Source organism: Triturus cristatus, chromosome 7 (genome assembly GCF_964204655.1).
Source record: "Triturus cristatus chromosome 7, aTriCri1.1, whole genome shotgun sequence".
In the NCBI taxonomy this organism is placed as follows: Eukaryota; Metazoa; Chordata; class Amphibia; order Caudata; family Salamandridae; genus Triturus; species Triturus cristatus.
Genome location: NC_140590.1, coordinates 1,066,318,177 through 1,066,342,146, shown reverse-complemented (window position 1 = coordinate 1,066,342,146; position 23,970 = coordinate 1,066,318,177). Strand labels below are relative to the sequence as shown.

Here is a 23,970-nt window from a genome sequence, read left to right as displayed (position 1 = left end):
CTTCCAAACTTCTCCATCATCTCCATTCATCGTACACTGATCTGACGCACCCCCACCTTTCACCAGTATCCCCCTCCCCGGAAGGGTGAGTATGCCCGTCATGGACTCCTCCCCCCTCCCCAATTCGCTCCGCACTCTCCCAACCCGTCCTAAACTGGCACGCTGAGAAAAACTCCCCAACCCGAACTCAAGTCCCACAACTGTAGGGTGGGCGGGTGGCCAAAGCTCGCCTAACTATTCCCTGAGGCGCTGGGGAAGGAAGAGGAAGGACTTCCTCTCCCAGCCCCTTTAACCTCTCCCTGCTGACCCCACCCCTAATCCCACCCCTTCCTCCCCTGTCCTTTCCCTTGCGCGAAATCCCCGTGGGAAGACTAGTCCGTTGACCTTTCTTCCCCCGGGGGCCGCATCGCGCAATAATCAGTCCACGCCAGGTACGTTAGCGTAAAAGGCCATTTTATTAGGACAGGGTTGGACAATCATAACCAAACATAGCACAAACCCCCCAACAATCCCCAACAACATAACTTCTCACTTACCATACTCTCCCAAACTCCAATTGCTCCATCCCCACTTCACACAGCACCTCCTCACCTATCCCCATTCGCTTCCTCACTTCTCTTCCAAACTTCTCCATCATCTCCATTCATCGTACACTGATCTGACGCACCCCCACCTTTCACCAGTATCCCCCTCCCGGGAAGGGTGAGTATGCCCGTCATGGACTCCTCCCCCCTCCCCAATTCGCCAACCAGGGAACCCCCGGAGGGCGGTTACCTGCCCCACCCCTCACAAGTGCACCTTTCGCCCTCACTCTCTCCGGCACCAAATCGACTCATTCCACAAACCACTGATGAAATCCCTCAACTCCATCATATAGTACGCGTTCCCTATGTGCGAAAGGTGCACTCCATCGTCCCTAAAAAGCAGAGGCTCTTCGAGCCGCAGTCCGGTGTGCGCCAGCACTTTGACCCCAGTGTTCTCACAGAAAACCCGCATGGCCCTATTCAGCTTCCTCCGGGCGCGTTCCACTGCTGCGGGCTTCAATGCCCCCCTCCAGATTCATCGAGGAATGAACTCAGTCCACACAATACAGGCGCCAGCCAGATTGCGTTTCATCGCCTCCAAGTCCCGTTGCATCAAATAGAGCAGTGACACCCCCGATTGCTTCACTAGGTCATTCTCCCCCAAATGTATGACGAGCAAGTCCGGACATCCTCTCTGTGAAACCTTCTTGGTCAGCCAGGGCAATAACTCACCCCAGCGCATCCCACTCCTGCCCCACCAAAATACCTCGTGACTGCTGCTTCTCAGGCCCAGGTTACGCCCGTACACCTGCCTGTCGGAATACTTGGATGCCCAATGAACAAACGAATGACCAACGATCCAGGTAACCGTCTTGGCTCCCGGACCCCCAACACAACCTACAAAGAAAAAAGGCAATTAGAACACGAAATACAACAGATACGCTCCAACAGCCAACGCGCCCCCTCTGCCCTACTTCCGGACATACCGCTCGCAACAGCGCGACCTCCATCTGCCAATCCGCCGGATCTTGTCCCAGGACCACCCCAACCGCGCCACCGCCGCACCGATCCGGAAGGAGTGCGTCCCATACCCAGCCGGGTCCTTACCGAGGCGCCGCAATGCCATGCGCAAGACCGCCAGCAGCTGGAAGGCCGTGACCCTCTTACCGGAGGCATGACAGAAAATCTCGCCCACACTCCGGCCAACCTGCCCACAAAAACTGCCCCATTCACGCACCGGGCAAACTCCCCCCCCCCCCCCCCCCCGTTTTCGACCGTCCCAGCCAGATTCCCAAACGCGTCCCATCCAAACGAACATCTTCAAACCTCAGCCCCGGCGCACCCCTTCCCCCCAACAACTCCGAAACTCGGAAAGCCCCAAAAAACATCCAGGTCATGCACAACCGGAACAACGCTACCTCGGCCCTGTCGTAACAACAAACATTCAGTTCAGCCACAACATCAACCAGCAACTCAAAGGTGATCGCCTCACGCACAGGCCCACTCCCCCGCCCCCCCCCCCGCTCCCTGCCCCAACCCTTCAGCATCCGACTCAGCAACTCACTCCTGGCGGGGTCAAACCCCAAATAAACCATACCATAGAAAGAAATCCCCGTCAATCTCCCCGCAATCGTCACCTGCGACAAACCCTTGTCCATGCAATGCAACACATACCGCATCACCCCCTCCTCACACTCCTTCTGAGACATACGCCAAGCATCCCGCGACAACCCCAGAAACGCACCAAATTCCACCCAAGCCAACCGATACGCCCGCCTCGTGGACTCAGCAACAGACTTCTCCACCAAATTGACCACTCTCACTCCCCCCAGCTCCAGATACCCTCCGGCACCTTGGTCTTGACAACCTCTGCTCCGGGCGCCAACCTTCGGAAACGCTGCCACTGCGAACGAGACAATGCATCCGCAATGTCATTGCTAGCGCCCGGCACATGCTTCGCGCGAAACAGCACATTAAGACGCAAGCACAGCAGCATGAAACTTCGCAGCAAGCGCAGCACCCGCAGGTCCCTCGCCCTCTGATGATTCACCAGGTCAACCACTGTTTGGTTATCCACATGGAAAAGCACGGATCTGTTCTGGAATTCCTGTCCCCACACCTGCAATGCCACCACCAGCGGAAAGAACTCCAAAAACGCAATACTCCTGCCCTGCGACAACCAGTGCGCCGGCCACTGCTCCGCACACCACCTTCCGTCCCAGAACACGCCAAAACCGCGAGCCCCCGCCGCATCCGAAAAGATCTGCACCTGCCACACCATGTTGTCATCCGCAAAATCCAAGGAAACCCCGTTGAAGTCGCTCAAGAACCCTCTCCAGACCCGCAGATCCGCCCGGACTCCCATGGAAATCCTCACCCTGTGGTGGGGCAGCACCGCCCCCGACATAGCCAACCCCAGGCGCCTGCAAAAAGTCCTGCCAGCCCGCACCACTCGGCACGCAAAATTCAGCAAACCCAACAACCGCTGGACGGACCTCAAATCAATCTTGCTCTGCAACACCACCTGGCCCAAAAATTCCTGCATCTCCTCCGCCTTCTGCTGGGGCAGGCGTGCCACCCACGCGACGGAGTCCAATTCAATCCCCAAGAAAGCCAGACAACTGCTCGGCCCAGCCGTTTTCTCCGGCGCCAAAGGGACCCCAAACTCCCCCGCCATCCTCTGAAACTGCCACAACGCCTCCCCGCACTCCCCCGACTGTCCGCGCCCGACGAACAAGAAATCATCCAGATAGTGGGACACCAGCCGGTGCCCCGCCCTGTCAGTGAAGGCCCATTGCAGGAAAGAACTGAAAGTCTCGAACAACGCACAGGACACCGCACAACCCATGGGCAAAACCTTATCCACAAAGATCGCCCCCCCCAAACTGCATCCCCAGCAGAGAAAAGTCAGCCGGGTGAATGGGCAGAAGGCGAAACGCTGACTTGATGTCACACTTAGCCAGTTCCGCCCCCCGCCCACACACCCTCACCAGCGCGATCGCATCATCCACCGACGCATACAGCACCCGAGAATCCTCCTCCGCGATGAAATCATTCACCGACGACCCCTCGGGCCACGACAAGTGGTGGATCAAGCGAAATTCCCCTGGTTCCTTTTTTGGCACCACCCCCAAAGGGGATATGATGAGCTCCGGCAACGGCCACGTGTCAAACGGGCCGGCGATCCTGCCTTCCAAGACCTCCTTCCGCAATTTCACCTCAACCACCCCAGGCAAATCCTTCGCCGGCCTCAAATTCTCCGCCCATCTGCACTCCCGCTGTCCCTGGTACCCCACCCGAAACCCTTCCGTGAACCCCCAAAACAGCTTCAAAGCCGCCTCCCGATCAGGATAGCGGGAGAGCCACGGACCCATGGCCTCCACACTAACCGGTGTAGGAGCCCTTAGGCCCAGCCTGCCCTCTGCCCTTGGTAACCCGCCACTGCTCGGAGGGAGTGGCGAGGGTAAAACAGGTTGTGACCGGGTGCCGCCCACCACACTTAGAACACTCGTGCTTGAACTTGCACGGGTGGCGGGTACAGAAACCCTTGTTAAAATTCCAGCAGGCCCCTGTGGTGGCTCCCCCGCTCTTGGCCGGCTGACCTGGTGCGCCTGCAGCGGCAGCCTGCCCGCCCGCTCCCCCGGCTCCACTAGATCCACCTCCCGCCCCTGTCGAGGCGGGACGGGACTGAAAAGGCCGATAGGACACCGGGAGCCCGCTAGCCGTGTGCGTGGACGCGGAGGACTGCGTCGAAGACATCCACTGGACCCACAACTCCTGGTCTACCTCACCCCAGGGCTTGTCAGGGTTTACGCTGATCCGCGCCCGAAACTCCTCATCGTAACTGAGCCACGCGAAACCCCCAAAGTGCATCTGCGCCTTGCGGATGATATCCATATATTTGAACAACGCAATCGCCCTATCCTGATGTTTCTCACAATAGATGCTCGCGTAAATCAAAAAGGCCGACGTCCATTTCTCCATATTCACAGGCACCCGCGGCCGTCTCGTCAACTCCCACTCCTCTTCCTTAGACCCTTCCTTAGCCTGTATCTCCCGGTGCAACAACTTGAATACATCCACATACTCATGCTTCCAGATCCTCGCCCTCGTTTTCTCAGACAAGTGCGACCCCAAAGGCATCGCCAGGCCCATATAGGGCAACTTCTTCTTATGTTTCTTCCCCCCCCTCATCCTTCCGCTCTTTCTCCCCCTCCTTGTCCGTCTGCACACCGGCCCCCACGAGCCTCTTCCCTTCCCCCTCCAGCGCCGCCGTCTTAGCCGGAACCGTTGGCTTCACAGCCTCTCCCTCCACCCTCACCGACCCATCCCCATCCCCAACAGACCTGCAGGACCTCCTACGCCCCCCTTTATCCCCCCCATCCCACGCCCCCCACCACGCTCCCTCACCTGTTAGAGTGCGTGGCACCACCTGGGCCCGTCCGCCGGGAGTCGGGGCTTTCGTCTTCACCACTGGCGCCGTGCTGCAGCTGGCTTTTTGCGCCTGTAAAACACCAAACCTCCGTGTTGCCTCCTGCCCCCGCTCATCTCGCACTTCACCTTCTTCCAGCTCCTCACTGTCCGACTCGTAATCCAGCTCGTCATCCACGTCAACCGCACCAGACTCCATCCGCACCTCACGCATCACTCGTTTCACACCTTTGCCTTCCTCGCCCTGCACAAACTCATACTCCGGCGCCGATGATGCCCGCTCCCTCGATGGAGGGCAGGCCGCCGCGGACCCCCCTGCTGCTGGCCGTTATGCGCCCCGCCGGCCCACCCTGGCCTCTGCCAGTAAACTGCGCTGGCTTGGATCCCCCCCCCCCCGGCACCCCACCGCGCTCCGCACCCCGGTCCACCGCCCGTGCCCCCCAACCCTGGCCGCGCACATCTCCTCCCACCGACGCTCCGTCTCCTCAATCAATCTCCGCTGTTCCCGAATGCGCTCCTCCAGAGACATCCCATCCCAACGGTCCTCCCACCGGACACCGCCCCTGCCCGCCGCCTTTGCCCCGCCGCCGCGTCAAACACCCCCAGAGTCACCTGGCGCCGCCCGACGCCCCCCGCCGCCTTCGCCGGGCCTTTGCCCTTGCCCCCCCGACCCCCGGCCTTCCCCTTACCCCCACCCGAGCCACCCGGGAGCAGTTCCCCTTCCCCCCCTCCCTCCCCCCCAGCCGACTCACTCCCAGATAAGTACAGGGAAAAATCCTCCCCCACCGGCCCCTCAAAATCCTCATCCAGCTCACTGTCATCACTGTAGACCACCAGGCCCACCCCACTCCCCAGCCCAGTCGCCACTGACCCCCCCCCCCCGGGCCCTCCGTCCCCCCGCCAGGGCCGCCCCCGAGGACCATCCCGCCGCGACCGGGCCTGCAACAGCGACCCCCCCGCGCCCCTCCCCTGACCCCAGCGCAGGGAGGCTCAGACGCCTATCCCCCAGCTTGTCCCTGGAGCCCCCCCTCTTGGCCCCCCCCGCGCCGACGCCGCAAGCCTCTTAGGAGGAGGTTCCTCCTGACATGCTGCCACTGCCGCCGCCACCCCCGCCGATGCCGCCCGCGGAGTCCTGGCCATGCCCACCCACGCCTGCTCTAAGACCCCCGGCCTCAACAGATCAGCCCTCCCCGCGCGCCCAAGGAGCTGCAGCGCTGCGCGCACCGCGGCGTCATCAGGCACCTGACCCCCCTTTACCTCCATAGCCTCAGGACCGCCTCCGCCCGCTCCTCCGCCGCCGATACCGCACCGCACCTGGGCCGCCACACGTCGCCTGACGAGGCCGCCACGCGTCCGCTGCTCCGCTCCCGCAGCCCGCCGCCAACCGCCACTCGAACGCTGAGAATCGGGCCCTCCGTTCACGGGACAAACAGGCCCACCAAACCGCCGCTCCGCGTCGCGTACCTCGAAGAGGCCCGTCTCCAATCGCCCCACACCCAAAGCTCGCCTAACTATTCCCTGAGGCGCTGGGGAAGGAAGAGGAAGGACTTCCTCTCCCAGCCCCTTTAACCTCTCCCTGCTGACCCCACCCCTAATCCCACCCCTTCCTCCCCTGTCCTTTCCCTTGCGCGAAATCCCCGGGGGAAGACTAGTCCGTTGACCTTTCTTCCCCCGGGGGCCGCATTTTCACCTGCATACTAGTATGTGTCCACACTGAAGCGCCCAGTGGAATTCATCGACCAGCCCGAAAACACACACAAAGTCAGCAGGCGATCAGGGACTCGATAACGTCGGTAGGGATTAAAACAACGTTAAAAAGGCTCAAGACGTGCCCGAACACCCCCCCTGCGTCCTTACATTACATTCCTACATTAACGGCGGCCCTCATTATTACACCTATTAAAGGAGTCACATTCTGCTGCTATTGGAAGGAAAGAAGTTATGTTAGGACGCGGCGGGGCATTCTATCCTCTCAGTTCTGGGGTGAAGTGGGGTGGGGAAGAGGGCTCCCAGTTCCACTTCCTTTGAAGCTTCCTGGACGTCTTCAAAGAGAAACTATAGAAAAATACAAATCGAGAGAACCAGGAAGTCCCGCCGCTAAGGCAGACCTTTAACATAGAATAGAAAATAAACAGTAGACAGGAAGGAAAACCTATAGGAAAAAGGCGACCTGATTCATGTCTGGGCCAGCAGAAACAATCCTTATGCTGTGCTGCCCCCCCCCCACCCTGCTCAGAAGCGCATTGTGGCACTGCCGAATGAGGAATTTCCTGTGTCTGTCTGGATATCCTGAGCACCAGCTAGAACTTTGAGGATTGCAAAATGTGCTGTTCGTGGAGAGTATATAACACTGGGAATTTATTTACCACTGTAAGTGCTCTCAATTGGTCGTCAGAAGTGGGAGTGAAGGATGGATGACATTTATGGGGCGCACTACCTCAGTGGAAGTTTCTTGTACCTGGTCTTAGGGTCCAGAGCAGACGGGATGTCAAAGCTGCCTAAAAGCTGGAGAGAGAGGGCAAAGCTTTAAGATGTTGTATAAGTGAATTCTGCACAATGTACCCTGCCATAGCCAACGTCCTATGACCCTTGGATTTAAGCTTGAACCTAAGGAATGTCAGTACTGCTTGATCCTGACTGTGTAAGGATCGAGCCGGCAAATATGAGGAAATCCCGCTGATTTAAACATTCGGGACATATTTGATAGAAACACCAGAGCAGGTCACCTTAAATCTGATCTGCTCCTTGATTGGGGGCCAGTGCAGTGACGTCCTTGCTTGCGAGACATGCTCTTTACAATTTAGCCATATCACGAAATGGACCATCTCATTCTCCAGCCATGACAGAAGAGATTAGAGATTTCTTGTAAAGGCCTCTAGGATGCTTCATATAGATGTTAAGGAGAGGAGCCTAGAAGCACCTTGAGGGGTCCATGAGGAGCTGCAACAGATGATAATTATGGTTACACTGTTCTACATCTTCTTGAACCATCACAACATTTGCTGCAAAGAAAGCTATATATCCTAAATTCTGAAACCTTATATTATGATTCACATTGGCCAGCGAGTTGTGGAGAATCTGCTTAGACTGGGCCCAAAGTCCACGGGGGAAGAACAGTGCTCCACATTACGTTCCCTATTTGCCCGGGTGGTAATACCATATCCAGAATTACTGATACTGGGGGTGATGGCAATACCGGGGCCAGGAATTGCAGTTCTCTGCCGGGGCGAACATTCTGGCCAACTCAGTGAAGACCAGAGTGTACAGGCCAATTAGCCCCATGTCCTTACTGAAAGTGTGGTTAAATGGGGTCTGACACAAAAATTCTGTACACATACGCCTGAATCTCGTTACACCAGAGTCGGCTTCCAGGGTTGATGGGCATGGTCTCCCACCTCTTAAACTGGTTTGAGCTTTCATTAAAGGGGAATCTGCTTGGCTTCGTAGAAAGGCAAAGTATTACAAGCATTGGCATAGCCAATAGGTCTCGCCAATGTGACTAGCGCAGCCATGGGTAGCACACGGAATGCATGATACCGACATACATGCCTGCATCCAGATAGTGCTCAAAATTTGGAAGTGCAGTACGTCCCACTCACATGAAACATCTGCTGTACCTTAAAGGTCACAACTCAAGCAACAACCAGGCCCCCACACAAAACTGTTTTCTGCAACACCAAGAAAAAGCCAACGCCTTAATGCCAACTGTTTTCAGTCTCTTTCAAAAGTGAAGAAGAAAGGACAAACTGTGCCAATGAATAAATATAAATAACTATCACTTCTTCCAATGAACAGCAGGAGAATTAAAAGTTCTTTCCATGAAACAGGGCATTTTAAAAACAACTTGTTCAACAGTGATACAATTTCTAGGTATGGTCAGCGCAAGTAAAGGGTGCACATACGTGACTCACTTTACTGGAAAGCATGATGACAACACCATCTTAAGGGTGGTCCACGAATTCCTAGAGATACAAACAGATGGTGGCTGGTGTCTCTTCACACCACCATCAAGATATGGGGTCAGCTGTTCATAGTGTTATTGAGAACAGGGGCAACGATCCTCAGTCACCTTGACAGCATCATGACCCGGGCGGAGCCCACTGCTGCACTACCATAAAGTCCTGTGCCCGGAATGAAAGGATGATAGTACTAGACGGAACATCACTACTGTGGTCTGTGTGAGAAGGAGAAGCTGTGAAGAGCCCCTTGTACAGGGCACTGGACAATCTTCCTTCTTGTAGGGGGAGAGGGGACAACGAAGCTGTTTGCAGCGGCCGTGACTGTCGCTCTTACCTCCTGGCCGCTGTGGGGGCTGCGACTGATGCTGGGCACGAGCTCTTTGCCCTGCGCCGGCTGACAGTCTGGCGCTGGGCTGCTGGGATACTGGAGGAACAGGGAACTGGCAGGGAAGCGGCTCTGTGACGTTTGAAGCACGCTGGCAGGTAGGAGGGGGCTGAGGACAACAAATCAGTAGCGTCGGCCTCCTCCGATTCCTCGCACCGAAGGTCTCTGCATGGTCATCTGCTAGCTCGCGAGTGGTGCGCGCACGCACACGTGCACTATAAGGAAAAAAAACATAAGTGTGGCGCCTTGTGTGTAACCTGACACACGAGGAATGCAGCTGGCGTGCGCCACTGCTGGCTCCCGCAAGGCAAAGGCTGTGGGAGTGACTATTTGTTGAAAAGGTTGCACATTCGCCCGCGTTTAGCCATTGGCAGGCTACAAAAACAAAACGATAGAGGCAACAGCCAACCAAATGCGTGGGGGGAGTCTGATCCACACTGAAAAGTTTAGATTGATTACATGAAGCCTCCCATAGAGCAGCGCATGCGCGCTACACTAGGCTCGACCTAAAAAAGGGCAGTAACTATTTCCTGAGACGTGTAGGCCAAGGGGGAGCTGGAGGTGTGAAAACTAAGGGTCTCACTTAAGAAAAATCTCATTGTCCTCTTCTGGGTGAAAGAGTTGTAGTATTTACCATCACTAAACCGAGGGTGGTCTGACCTTTCATCATTACGCCCAAATCCTGTAAGTCAGATAGCATTGTCATTCAGCTTGGTGGAACCTCTGAAAGGTTGGTAATGTGGGGCAACAAGTTCAGTGTCAGCCAATAAGTGAGAAATATTCAGGTTTAAATGTCCTGGGGACCATGGCTGATCTATTCAATTACATAAGTAAAGTAGTCTTTATTACAATTTTTAAGGAAATGCCTGCTTTTCACTGTAATCTACCACAAATAACCTAACATACCTTGTTAGTCTAATGATTGTTGCAATCAGTACCCATCTCTCTCTGACACCCTCACTGAAGTGTCTCTCTTGTGGTATCTGTATGCTTTCCTTGCATGCCTGCTGTATTACGGGCACCCACTCCATTCAACTGTCCTGTGACATCAGCACTCACTTCCTGCCTGACTCATGGGATATCATTGCACACCACAGGCTTGTCTTACAGCCTCATTGCCCACTCCCTAATTGGCTCTTGTAATGACGGGTTGCCCCTCATGCAAAATCCGAATCCGCAAAAGATGGACAAACAGTGTGCAAGTTTAGCAATCTAGAAGTACATGCAACATTGACAACCAGAAACTGGAAGCTTGCAGGCCCTCTCCATTGCAGTTATGAATTCAGATGCTGGGCCCGGATTGTAGATACTCCGAAGCCGTTCGGCCTCTGAATAATATGGCTGCAGGCTTCAGGCCTTAAACATCAACACAGTTACTAACGATCCTTTCACTAATCATTTGGCAGTGGATCAGATCTTCTTAGCATAATTGATTTCTTCTTATCCTCGATACAAATTCACTTACTAACAATACAAGCCAGTAAAGCCCAGTCAAGGTACAGGCAGCCACCTCGAAAGAATCAGTAGCCCCCTGCATGCAACGCATTTTAGATGGCCTTCATGACCTGAAATTTAAGTCTTTATTGACTAAAGAGGCATACGTAAATTGCACATTAATATATGTTTTTGTTTTGGTAAAAAATATCCAATCATACGCCAAGAAAAATCTGAAAGGGCGTATTAACTAAAAAAAAATAAAAGGTTAGTCTGTGTATCACCGCTACTTGGCCAGTGGATCTCCCCACCAAACTGTGTTTGAGCGGACTCCGCAAGCAAGGGCAAGTCACACATTTCTAAAAGTGTACAAAAATTCTGTAACAGAGGCACATGACGCATTCAAACATGCATGCAGGTGTCCAAAAACAGGGACCGTGAGAAATGAAAAAGGTGGCCTACAGGTTGCAACAAGCACGTAGACATTTTGCTGAGCATCCTTTTCTCATCTCAGGAACCAAGATCTGAAAAAGATGCTTTAGATTTCAAAGATTGTCACTTCCTTTTGGTATTTGCTAGCACGAACGGAACAACATGGCTCAAGCGAATTACAGTAATGCTAATGGAGGTTATATTCTACAGGTCTTAATAGCAAGGTACTTGTAACTTTCAATTGGATATACATTACACACCAGGGAGTGGATCTCACAAACTCCTAACAGTCTTTTGTTCCTCTCCTCTATCCAGCAATGAATCCCTAATGTTGTTTAGCTCTATGTTTATATTTGATTGAATTACTACACAAAAGAAGATACACGCATGGAAAATGATCAATTATTGAAGCAAACACGTTGTTAAAATGTTAAATCGCAAAACCCAATTCCAAAGACACACTGATTATATCAAAAACGCAAAATACCTTCCAGGCAAAAATCAATTGTATTAAAGATTTTGCTGCAGTACAACATAAGCTATAGGTCACCCACTTAACATCAGCAATTCCATGCACTTATCGAAATCTCTCGCAGCTGGCCGTATAAAAACCTTCCACTCACACATCCTGTCACACGGTGTTTGGCATCATTTAGTAAAGTTTATTTTCAGTTCTAAATCTCTATTGATTACCAGACGGCTGAATTTACCGAGATACAACTGAATAAACATCCCAGGGATTGGATTTTTCATAACCAGGTAGAGCTATGCGTACACATTAATTCTATGATGATGTTAATGAAGATTGACACACACTCCATTGAATTGACATCTTAGTGCGAAGGTGGATGAGAGTGGACCGGCCCTATTGCCTTAAGACAGACCATGATCCTGATTATTCATCCTAAAGCCTGAAATTCATTCCGCACGGTCTGTGTTAAATTGTAGAATCACTGCCCGAGGACTTTTGGAAGATGTCTTGATGTGTATCACTTAGGATAAGCTGACTCAGGCGGCTCCCTCTCACACGAGTTTACCACCATCCTTGGCAAACTCAACAAGCATTTGCAATGCAATAGGTCTCCCATTTGCGAGAGTTTGAGCTACTTTTATTGTAAATGACATGCCTTTTATTTATGTTTTGGTTTTTTAAACATAAATAAAAGCCATTGTCATTTACAATGCCAATAGGTCAAACTCGCGTAAATGCGAGACCTATTGCATTGCAAATGCTTGTTGTTACCGAAAAGCCCTTTCTCCAACGCATACTGGCTCTTTTAACGTTATTCACAAAAACAAACAAGTACAGGTAAAGCACGAGATGGCTTCGTGTTACCAAAAGCACAAGGCTCCAGCACTGGAATTATAATCAACATAGTGGCAGAACTTAAATCCCAAAGGCAGGAATTAGGAGGCCTCACAAGGAACATAATAACCTGTAATAATGTGCTAGAATCTGTTGTAGGAATATGGTTAAAGACCAGTGTGCACACTGATGAGAGGTATGTGAGCCTAGGACAGTGTCTCCTATGACTGAGCAGTGCGGACCCTGAGTAACAGTCTCTTAATCATGCAGTTTTGGCATCTGCACTAGTCCTGTTATCAGTGCTATTCTTATTGTCATCGGCACTAGTCTCGTTGTCATCGGCACTAGTCTCGTTGTCATCGGCACTAGTCTCGTTGTCATCGGCACTAGTCTCGTTGTCATCGGCACTAGTCTCATTGTTATCATCAGCGCTATTTTCGTTGTTGTCATTAGTGTTGTCATCAGCACTAGTCTCATTGTTATCATCAGCGCCATTCTCACTGTTCTCGTTAGCACTAGTCGCACTGTTATCATCGGAGCTATAGTCATTGTTATCATCAGTGCTATTTTCACTGTTCTCGTTAGCACTATTCCCACTGTTATCATCAGAGCTATAGTCATTGTTATCATCAGTGCTATTCTCATTGTTGGCATCAGCACTAGTCCCATTGTTCTCATCAGAGCTATTTTCATTGTTATAATCACCACTAGTCCCGTTGTTATCAGGGCTATTCTCATTGTTGGCATCAGCACTAGTCTCATTGTTATCATCAGTGCTATTCTCATTGTTGGCATCGGCACTAGTCCCATTGTTATCATCAGTGCTATTCTCATTGTTGTCATGGGCACTAGTCCCATGGTTATCAGTGCTATTCTCATTGCTGTCATGAGCAATAGTCCCATTATTATTATCAGTGCTATTCTCATTGTTGGCATCTGCACTAGTCCCATTGTTATCATCCGTGCTATTCTCATTGTTGCCATGGGCGCTAGTCCCATGGTTATCAGTGCTATTCTCATTGCTTTCATGAGCAATAGCCCCATTGGTATCATCAGCGCTATTCTCATTGTTGTCATGGGCACTAGTCCCATGGTTATCAGTGCTATTCTCATTGTTGGCATCGGCACTAGTCCCATTGGTATCATCAGCGCTACTCTCATTGTTGTCATCGGCACTAGTCCCATGGTTATCAGTGCAATTGTCATTGTTGGCATCGGCACTAGTCCCATTGTTATCATCAGTGCTATTCTCATTGCTGTCATGGGCACTAGTCCCATTGTTATCAGTTCTATTCTCATTGTTGTCAGGAGCATTAGTCCCATTGGTATCATCAGCGCTATTCTCATTGTTGTCATGGGCACTATTCCCATGGTTATCAGTGCTATTCTCATTGTTGATAGGGGCACTAGTCCCATTGTTATCATCAGCGCTATTCTCATTGTTGGCATGGGCACTAGTCCCATTGGTATCATCAGCGCTATTCTCATTGTTGGGATGGGCACTAGTCCTATTGGTATCAACAGCGCTATTCTCATTGTTGTCATGGGCACTAGTCCCATGGTTATCAGTGCTATTCTCATTGTTGGCATCGGCACTAGTCCCATTGTTAGCATCTGCACTAGTCCCATTGTTAGCATCTGCACTATTCTCATTGTTCTTGTTAGCACTAGTCCCACTGTTATCATCAGAGCTATAGTCATTGTTATCATCAGTGCTATTCTCATTGTTGTCATGGGCACTAGTCCCATGGTTATCAGTGCTATTCTCATTGTTGGCTTTGGCACTAGTCCCATTGTTGTCATCCGTGCTATTCTCATTGTTGGCATCGGCACTAGTCCCATTGTTGTCATCAGTGCTATTCTCATTGTTGTCAGGAGCACTAGTCCCATTGTTTTCATCTGCGCTATTCGCATTGTTGGCATCGGCACTAGTCCCATTGTTATCATCAGCGCTATTCTCATTGTTGTCATCGGCACTAGTCTCATTGGTATCATCAGCGCTATTCTCATTGTTGTCATGGGCACTTGTCCCATCGGTATCATCAGCGCTATTCTCATTGTTGGCATCGGCACTAGTCTCATTGTTATCATCAGTGCTATTATTGTTGGCATCGGCACTAGTCCCATTGGTATCCTCAGCGCTATTCTCATTGTTGGCATCGGCACTAGTCCCATTGGTATCATCAGCGCTATTCTCACTGTTGTCATGGGTACTAGTCCCATTGGTATCAGCGCTATTCATTGGTTGGCAACAGCACTAGTCTCATTGTTATCATCAGTGCTATTCTCATTGTTGGCATCGGCACTATTCCCATTGGTATCATCGGCGCTATTCTCATTGTTGGCATCGGCACTAGCCCATTGGTATCATCAGCGCTATTCTCATTGTTGTCATGGGCACTAGTCCCATTGGTATCATCAGCGCTATTCTCATTGTTGTCATGGGCACTAGTCCCATTGGTATCATCAGCGCTATTCTCATTGTTGTCATGGCCACTAGTCCCATTGCTGTCATCAAGGTTACTCCCATTCACTTAGAACAGGTCTTGAAAACACTGAAATGTGGTGCCTGTTGCGGTTGCTGTTGTCTTCCTGCAGATTTTGAAAAGCCCTTGCTGTTGACTTTACTTAAAGAGCAGATCTGCCTTTCGAGAAATCGGACACAGTCTGGGTATCTGCTACAGGTGATTCTGGGCACGATAATTGAAACCACATGACGGCCAGTGCGCGTAATAGACACCAATAGGCCATGGGCGGAGTAATGCGCCCGCCTTTGGCCTATTGCGTGCCGTCTTTGTGAAAAACACGCACGCAAATGCCAATCGAGGAAGCCAAAAGGAAAAGCACACTCACAAGCGTGTGCGATTCCAGGCTCCGTTTTGAAACCCTGGACAAAAGGACTCTTGCTGCGCAAGCAGTGCTACGCACTGCATCGCTAGGCGCAAGACCTAAAAACTTAGGGCAGACTTACGGCAGCCCACGCATCACTGTATATCTTCCGAAAATCCTCTGGCGGTGATTATACAATTTGACATAGACAGTGTGTCTTTAGTCTTCTTTCACTACGTCGCTCTATTGATTTGAAGCCACTCCTTGCCAGGAACAGCCCATCTTTCCCTCCCTGGGTGCCCGACTGGGCCCCATGTGAGTATTATACGCTCTTTAATCCTCACTTTATTAGTGTGCACTCTACCAAGCTTGGCTTGAAATCCATCAGGTGTCCCTTATCTTTAGGTCCTGATGAGACCCCACATTTCCCTTTCTGGGGTCGAAACGTCATTGGCTTACATTATAAACAAACCTTTATCGGCCTTTTAAAAAAAAAAATAATAATAATGTAGAGGCCGTTGTATAGTTATTGTTACAAGGCTGTTTTCATGTATTAAGAAACCTTGGTATTTATTACAATTGGCCACTACTTGTATGTGGTTTCCATTTTTTCACTTGGGACACTGAGCACTGTTGATGTTTCACCTTTGATGAATACAATACTATTTTGTGCAAACAGTATCTGTTTTCTGGAGTATGCTTTCCCTACAACATCCTAATTCCAGTGGTTGCATGCTATTATGCTTTGTTCTTATTAATTATTTATACATAGTCCGCAAAAAACTTTGCTTTCATTAATATAACATTTTATAATAGCAAGCACACACTTTGGCGAAAGTTATGTTTTATAGGTCTGGCCGTTGATTCAGTCTCACCAGACTATTGTTCTTTAAGAAAAAAAAAATCATACATAATAGACATATACAAAGGTGCCTTTAGTCAGCAGGGCTCAGGAACTGCGGTTCATATCTTGCTTCCACCTAACATCGGGAAGTGGGCCAGCACGCTTTACCCAATAGCTCGCTTCAGTTTTCATATAGTTCATGTCTTCTTGTCTACTTGACATAGTTCATTTCCCTTCACTGATAAAGCTCTTGTAAAGTGTGCCTTTTAAATTGTAATGTTGGTGTTGGCTTTAAAAACATTTTTTTTACAATTTTTTTTTTACCTTGCCTGCACTTCAGGTGTGCCCGGTCTCCTTTCTGAAGGACTCCCTTCTTCTACAGTCTCAGCACAGAAAAACACTGGAGGAAAAGACACATCCTCTAAGGCTCTGCAGATATAATCTCTACCACCAGCCAAAACAATTTTATCCTTCTCTTCTATCTCTAACACCCCATCTATCATACCATTAAGCACTGCGTTCTAAGACAAGATAAGAGCGCCTCTCTGATTATCCCCTCACAACAAGAGAACTCTTTCAACAGATACATCCCTTTACAAACCACACATCCTGAATGTAGTTTAAATAGGAATTCCACAGATTTTTTACCATTAATAACTTTTCAGCCGTTCAATGAATCCCCACAAAACTTTGAAGACCTATTCCGCTTTTTACATTGCGGGAATATGCAAAGTTTCAGGGAAATTCGTCAGGAGGGTGCAAAGAAAAAAGTTGGATCCCAAAACATTTTTGGGCACCAATACATTTCCCATAGACTTCGCACTCACGCATAGGGTGAAAACAGGTGGGCGGATTTGAATTAAATGTGACAGGATTACACATTATGGTGCACAGATAATCCTTTTGGGTACTACAGGTAAGTAGGAAAAGTATTTACGTTTTATACAGCATTTTAACTTGGGGATATCTATAGTTGTGGTATTTTCACCAACTTTTGCAGTATTTTGCAGGCGTTCTGCTGTACATAGCGATGACAATTCATTATGTGATTGGCTAATGACTGCCTTTACAAATGATAAAGGCAGCCATGTTGTTTTAGGTACACTTTGGCTGTGTTCTGCGTATCGCCTTCATATATAGATAAGTATTAGGTTTGATATTTTTACCCTACCTATTACCACTTATTATAGTCCCAATAGGTAGGAAAAATATTTATAAGTTTCTATATATATATAGTTTTTAAATGTACTGCAGTACTGGCTTGGAAGTACCGCAGTACCTAAAATATATTTTTAAAAAACGTTAACAAATTAAAAATCAACTGTAATGCGCTACATTTTACAAATATACTGTACTACAGTGTATTTTCTGTTTTTTTAGCATATTTAAATATGCACAAAAGTCTGAGTAACACAGTGATATCTACAAATTACTGTGCTACTTTAAAAATTAGAAACGTGCAGTTTTCCCTAAACTGCTGTAAAAATATTTTGAAATGTGTAAATACATTTCTCTACCTATTACCACTTTAGTAAACTGATAATAGGTACTAAACAATAAAACCTACTACTTACCTGTATGTAAGACTGTATCAGCTCAGCCAATGCGTTTCGTCCAACAGGACTTCCTCAGGGTTGGGTAAATTCCTCAAAGGAACCGGCGTGTTTTCCTTTATTTCAATTCTACTGGGTGCTAAGTATTCCCATAGCGTCCTTATTCCCGCACGATAAAAGGTTAAATGCCTTCTTTTGTGATCTGCCATGTTTCCTGTCGGGTTTCAAATGCAGAGTCGTCTATCTGTGTTTACCCAACCCCTAGGAAGTCCTGTTGGGTGAAACGCGTTCGCTGGGCTGATGTACGCATGTTATCTAAAACTGCAATAAAGTGAAATTGGAAACAGGTGAACCAAGACACCCTGTTCAATATATTTGGATTTGATAGACTTATGAAGCTTATTGTATTTTACAATTGGATATAATATAACTATATGCTCCTTTTCATCCTTTTACCTTTAGTAAACATAGCCATTAGCCAATCAGATACGAACTTCTCATCCACATGTACCGCAATAGAATGCAAACTTACTGCAGCACAATATATCTCAATTTTTAAAGATCTATAACTTTAAGACTGCTTATACTATTCACACACGCTACCAAACATTACCATTCACACCTCATAATGTATATTCCTGACAAATTACATCTACATCCATTCACAGGCTTTCACGCTATGTCAGTTTCAAATCACACACACCACTCTATGTCCCTTCATTCTGTGCCCCTCTACTATGCTGTTACACTCTATGCCACTCCACTCTACTACACTCTACTCTATTCCACTATATGACACTGCTCCTCTGTAGTCTGTCACACCACTAAAAGCCACTCCACTCTACGTCACTAGACTGTACACCATTAAACTCAACATTATTCCACTCTACGCCACTCCGCTGTATGCTACTCTACTTCATGCTATATACTGTATGCCACTATAATGTACCTCACTCCACTTTATGCCACTGCACTCTACGCTAGCCCACTGTACGCCACTCCACAGTACACTTATACACTGTATGCCACTACTCTCTACCCCACCCCACTTTACAACACTCTACTCTGCAGTATCCACTCTACAACATTATATTCTACGCCACTCCAATGTATGCCACTCCAATTCACACTACTCCACTGTACGTCACTACACTTTACCACACTTCACGCTACGCCACTCCAGTGTTTGACACTCCACTATATGGTATTTGACTCTACGCCACTCCACCCCACTCCAGTGAACGCTAATCCACTGTAAGCCTCACTGTATGCTACTCAGCTTAATGCCACTGCACTCTACGCTATTCCACTGTATGCCACTGCACTGCACCTCAATCTACTGTAAGCCAGTCCACTCTACACCACTACACTCTATGCCACTCCACTTCACTGTACGCAATTCCACTGTACGGCAGTCCATTTATCCACACTAAGCCACTTCACTGTACACCACTCCACTGCACGCTATTCCACTCTATGCCACTCCACTGTAGAACAGTCTGCTCCACTCCACTGTACGCCCCTACAGTGTATGCCAATCCACTCTACACTTTTCCACTCTGCGCAACTCTGCTGTTCAACATCCCATTCTATGCTATCCCACTCTGTGATTCTCCACTCTATGCCACTCTACGCCACTCTACTATACACATTTTTTGTATGCCACTCCTCTCCACACTAGTCTACTCTACCCCACTCCAGTTTATGCCACTCCACTCTATGCCACTCTACTCGACAACAGTCTGCTCTACCCCAATCTATGCCACTCCAGTCTATGCTACTCTACCATATGTTCCTCCATTCCGCTATTCTAATGTACGCAACTCCACTCTGTCTACTACATGCCACTTCACTCTACGCCATTTTACCGTATGCCACTATAATATACTTCACTCCACCATACACCGCTTCTCTCTACACCACTGCACTCTACTACCCTACATTCTAGGCCAGTCCACTCTTTGCCACTCCACTGTATACCCTCCAGCATACACTATTCCACTGTGCCACTCAACTCTACGCTATTTGACTTTATGCCACTCCACCCCACTACTCTGTACGCTATTCCACTCAATGCCACTCCACTGTCCGACACTCCAGTCTACACCCCTACACTTTATGCTACTACAATATATGCCAATCCACTCTACACTTTTCCACTGTATGCAACTAAACTGTACGACACCCCATTCTATGCTATCCCACTATGTGCCACTCCACTCTACTATACGCTATTCCTTTGTACGCCACTCCACGCCACTCCACTACACACCAGTCTACTCTACTCCAGTCTACTCTACTCTCCCACTCCACTCTATGCGACTCCATTCCGATTTTCAAATGTATGCAACTCCACTCTCTCAACTCCACTCTCTCAACTCCACTCTCTCAACTCCACTCTCTCAACTCCACTCTCTCAACTCCACTCTCTCAACTCCACTCTCTCAACTCCACTCTCTCAACTCCACTCTCTCAACTCCACTCTCTCAACTCCACTCTCTCAACTCCACTCTCTCAACTCCACTCTCTCAACTCCACTCTCTCAACTCCACTCTCTCAACTCCACTCTCTCAACTCCACTCTCTCAACTCCACTCTCTCAACTCCACTCTAAGCCACTCCACTCTAAGCCACTCCACTCTAAGCCACTCCACTCTAAGCCACTCCACTCTAAGCCACTCCACTCTAAGCCACTCCACTCTCTCAACTCCACTCTCTCAACTCCACTCTAAGCCACTCCACTCTAAGCCACTCCACTCTAAGCCACTCCACTCTAAGCCACTCCACTCTAAGCCACTCCACTCTAAGCCACTCCACTCTAAGCCACTCCACTCTACGCCACTCCACTCTACGCCACTCCACTCTACGCCACTCCACTCTACGCCACTCCACTCTACGCCACTCCACTCTACGCCACTCCACTCTACGCCACTCTACGCCACTCCACGCCACTCCACGCCACTCTACGCCACTTCACTCTACACCATTCTACTGTATGCCACTATAATATACCGCACTCCTCCATACGCAGCTTAACTCTACGCTTCTGCACTCTACGTTGTTACACTCTACCTCCCTACATTCTACACCAGTCCACTCTTCACCACTCCACTCTACTCTACTCCACTACACTCTACACCACTCCAGTATAACTATTCCACTGTACCCACCTACACTCTCTGCCACTCAGCTCTATGCTGTTTCACTCTATGCCACTCCACTCTACTCCACTCCACTCTACCCAATACATTGTACACAATTCCACTGTATGGTACTCCACTGTACCCGACTCCACTCTACGCATTTCCACTTTACACCACTGTACTCTATGCCTATCCACTGTATGCTATTCCAATGTATGCCACTCCAGTGTACGCCACACTGTCATATGCCACTACACTGTACCTCACTCCACTATACGCGCTTCACTCTATACCACTGCATGCTATACTACTCCACTGTTGCACTCTAGCCCACTTCGTTCTGTACCACTCCACTGTAAGCATTCTACTCCATGCCACTACACTCTCCAACACTACACTGTGTGCCAATCCACTGTACCCTACTCCATGTCACTTCAATATATAGTGTTCTACTGTGTGTAGCATCACTCTACGCCATTCAACACTACAGTATTTGACTATGCCACTCCACTCTACCCCACCCTACTATTCCACTGCATGCTACTCCACTGTACCCCATTTCCCTCTACCCCACTCACTGTACGCCACTCCACAGTACACTGTTCCAATCTTCACCACTTTAGTGTTAGCCACTCTTGTGTACCACTCAATGTATGCTACTCCACTTTGCACCTCTCACCTGTATGCCAGTCCCCTTTATGCTATTCTACAGTAAGCCATTCTACTCTCACTACACTGTGCGCTAAACCTCTTTATGCCAGTCTACTCTGCTATTTCACTGTATGTAACTTCACTCTATGCTATTTCACTCCCCACCAGTGTATGCCACTTAAACTTAATGCATCGCATTACATGAAAACCAATCCTTATGCGTTGACTAAAATACATTTGCAGTGAACTACGACACTGCTCTTCATGAAAAGCATGGTTTCATTTTGAATCACACTATTATAAGCAGATTTGAGTGATACATTTCTAAGTCACATTATTATAGGTTCCCTTAACATAAATGGGTGCTGAGTAACAGTGATTATGATGCACCCCTACAAATTTAAGAATAACGTGGCGCTCTATCAACCCATTGGCTCTGGAAATGCTTGTGGAATTAATTTACTGTTTACATGAGTGCATACAGAATTGCTGAAAGTTAATTTAACAATTGTAATAGAATGATAAAAAAAAGGCACACAGATTTTGTAGCTTTAGTCATGTATGAGACCATTTAAGCTGACTGCTTGATGTAACAGAGGACTAGACATGTATGCCCAGCATTGTCATGTTGCTGTTCCACTTCTGACTGATGGGAAAATCAAGAGCTTTTACTACAGACTTGGGCATCGTCTCATAGGAGGGTAGAGTGCATCAAATGACAGGGAGGAGCACACGTATGTCCATGTTTGACTTGGCCTTGCTGGGCTTTTGAATGTCCACCTGTCAAGATATCTCCCGATTACTCCTTTTGTGGTGTCTATGTGGGATCTTGTTTTCACTGCTCAGCACGGTGTTGCTGCTGTAAAGGTATCTGTAACTTCATGCACAGAACGTCTCTTCATTGGGTCTTTTCTTCATATTGCAGGTAAAATCCTCTTCCGAAGGAGCCACATTCGGGACGTTGCAGTTCGTCGGCTGGTACCGATAGATGAGTACTGCAGGGTAAGCTGCAAAGGAGTTACCTCCATTTCCTGTCCGAAACAGAGACACCTGGTCGATAGGAAAACTTTTTTTTTTTAATTATTGGCCTTGTTACGAAATTATTGGGTTTACCGACAGGCCATTGCCTTTGGCAGGCAGGTGGAGTCACATGTTAGGCACAAATTCCATGCAAACAGGGCACCTGCAGATACTTGTTAGAGGATGGCTCGGGCTATTTCCTGGCTAAAGATGGACTCTAAGCACAGAGACACAGGATACAGAGGGTGAGTGGGAGCAAGTCCCTGATTAAGGTGTGGGTCTGGAGTAGAGACCCTCCTTAATGGGCGGGGCTAAAAACAAAGGGTCTTGCTTGAAAGAATCGTTGACGCACCATAGGATAGGTAGTTTAAAAAAATATCTTCATGGTTTCTTCATTATGAGAGTAATAAGATAGGTTGCTATATAACCATGCTGCCAGTCATGCGGCTTTCTAGCGCTGCAACGGGTGGCACATTTACGCAACTCAACAGTACTCTTTCAATAGCCTCAAACGAACGAGAGGCCAAGTTATCTGTGTAGGGACTGCAACCTTTCGACAGTAGATCACCTAAGGATCACTATTACTGATAGACTAACCTACTTATCCCTCTGTCCCATCGCTGGAATGTTACTTAGAGTGTGGCTGGGGATGGACGTAGAGAACCCCTTGTTGTTTATTGCCTGACCATTTTACATCTTCCCTTCGCAGGCTCTGATCCAGCTCCCACGGTACATCTCTCAGTGTGAAGATGTCCTCCAGTTCTTCGAGGCCAGGCCTGAGGATCTCAATCCACCCAAAGAGTGAGTCGCACTATCAACATTTGTTGAAACTGATCATTTTTGCCTTTTTGCTCCAGTGCTTATTTGATGAGGACATTTCCAAGGTTGCGTTCTGCTCCCTTTCAGTTGCTATGCTTGGTCATCCACACCGGACTTTATCGTGTTCACCTTTGATTCAGTAGTATCCTTTTAGGAAAATTGGAGGGTTGTCCCCGTAGGCCAATGTCTCCCTAAGGCCAGTAAGGTCTGAGGAGTGACAGTCTCTCGTCAACATGTGACTGAGGTTACCGAGGCCCTGCATGGTGTTCTTTCGGTTAAGGCCAACCCGCCTCTGCAAAATGTAGATATGTCCTCCTACGATAGAAAGCGGTTTACAAGTCAAGTAACCGAGAACCTTTCCCCAGGAGCCACCTGAAGATTAGGGGGTTGCAGTCTGTGGCTCATTTATCCCAAAAGTATTGGGAGCCTGCCCAAAAAAACACTTTTGTGTTTTTCTAAATATGGTTGTCATTAATAGTTATATGTTGCATGGAGAATCCAGTTATAGCCTGTGTGAAATAATAAATATTTGACTTATCGCACAGTTACTGTTAAGACAACTCTGCAGGGAGCACGTTTAGAATGAAGGCGTGGATTGTTTAAAGCAGCCACATAAACCTCCAGTGCAAAAGACTGGTTAA

The 23,970-nt window shown here is 48.8% G+C and overlaps 1 protein-coding gene across 4 annotated transcripts in view; it reads left to right on the top strand.

Annotated features, from left to right (window-relative positions):
• SH3PXD2B (SH3 and PX domains 2B) overlaps window positions 1-23,970 on the top strand; it is a 339,606-nt gene that overhangs the window by 189,578 nt on the left and 126,058 nt on the right. For all 4 annotated transcript variants that reach the window (XM_085618152.1, XM_085618150.1, XM_085618151.1 and 1 more), the window contains exons 4-5: window positions 22,416-22,492; window positions 23,220-23,311. In XM_085618152.1, the coding sequence (XP_085474278.1) occupies window positions 22,416-22,492; window positions 23,220-23,311 (169 nt within the window). The remainder of the gene's footprint in view (window positions 1-22,415; window positions 22,493-23,219; window positions 23,312-23,970) is intronic.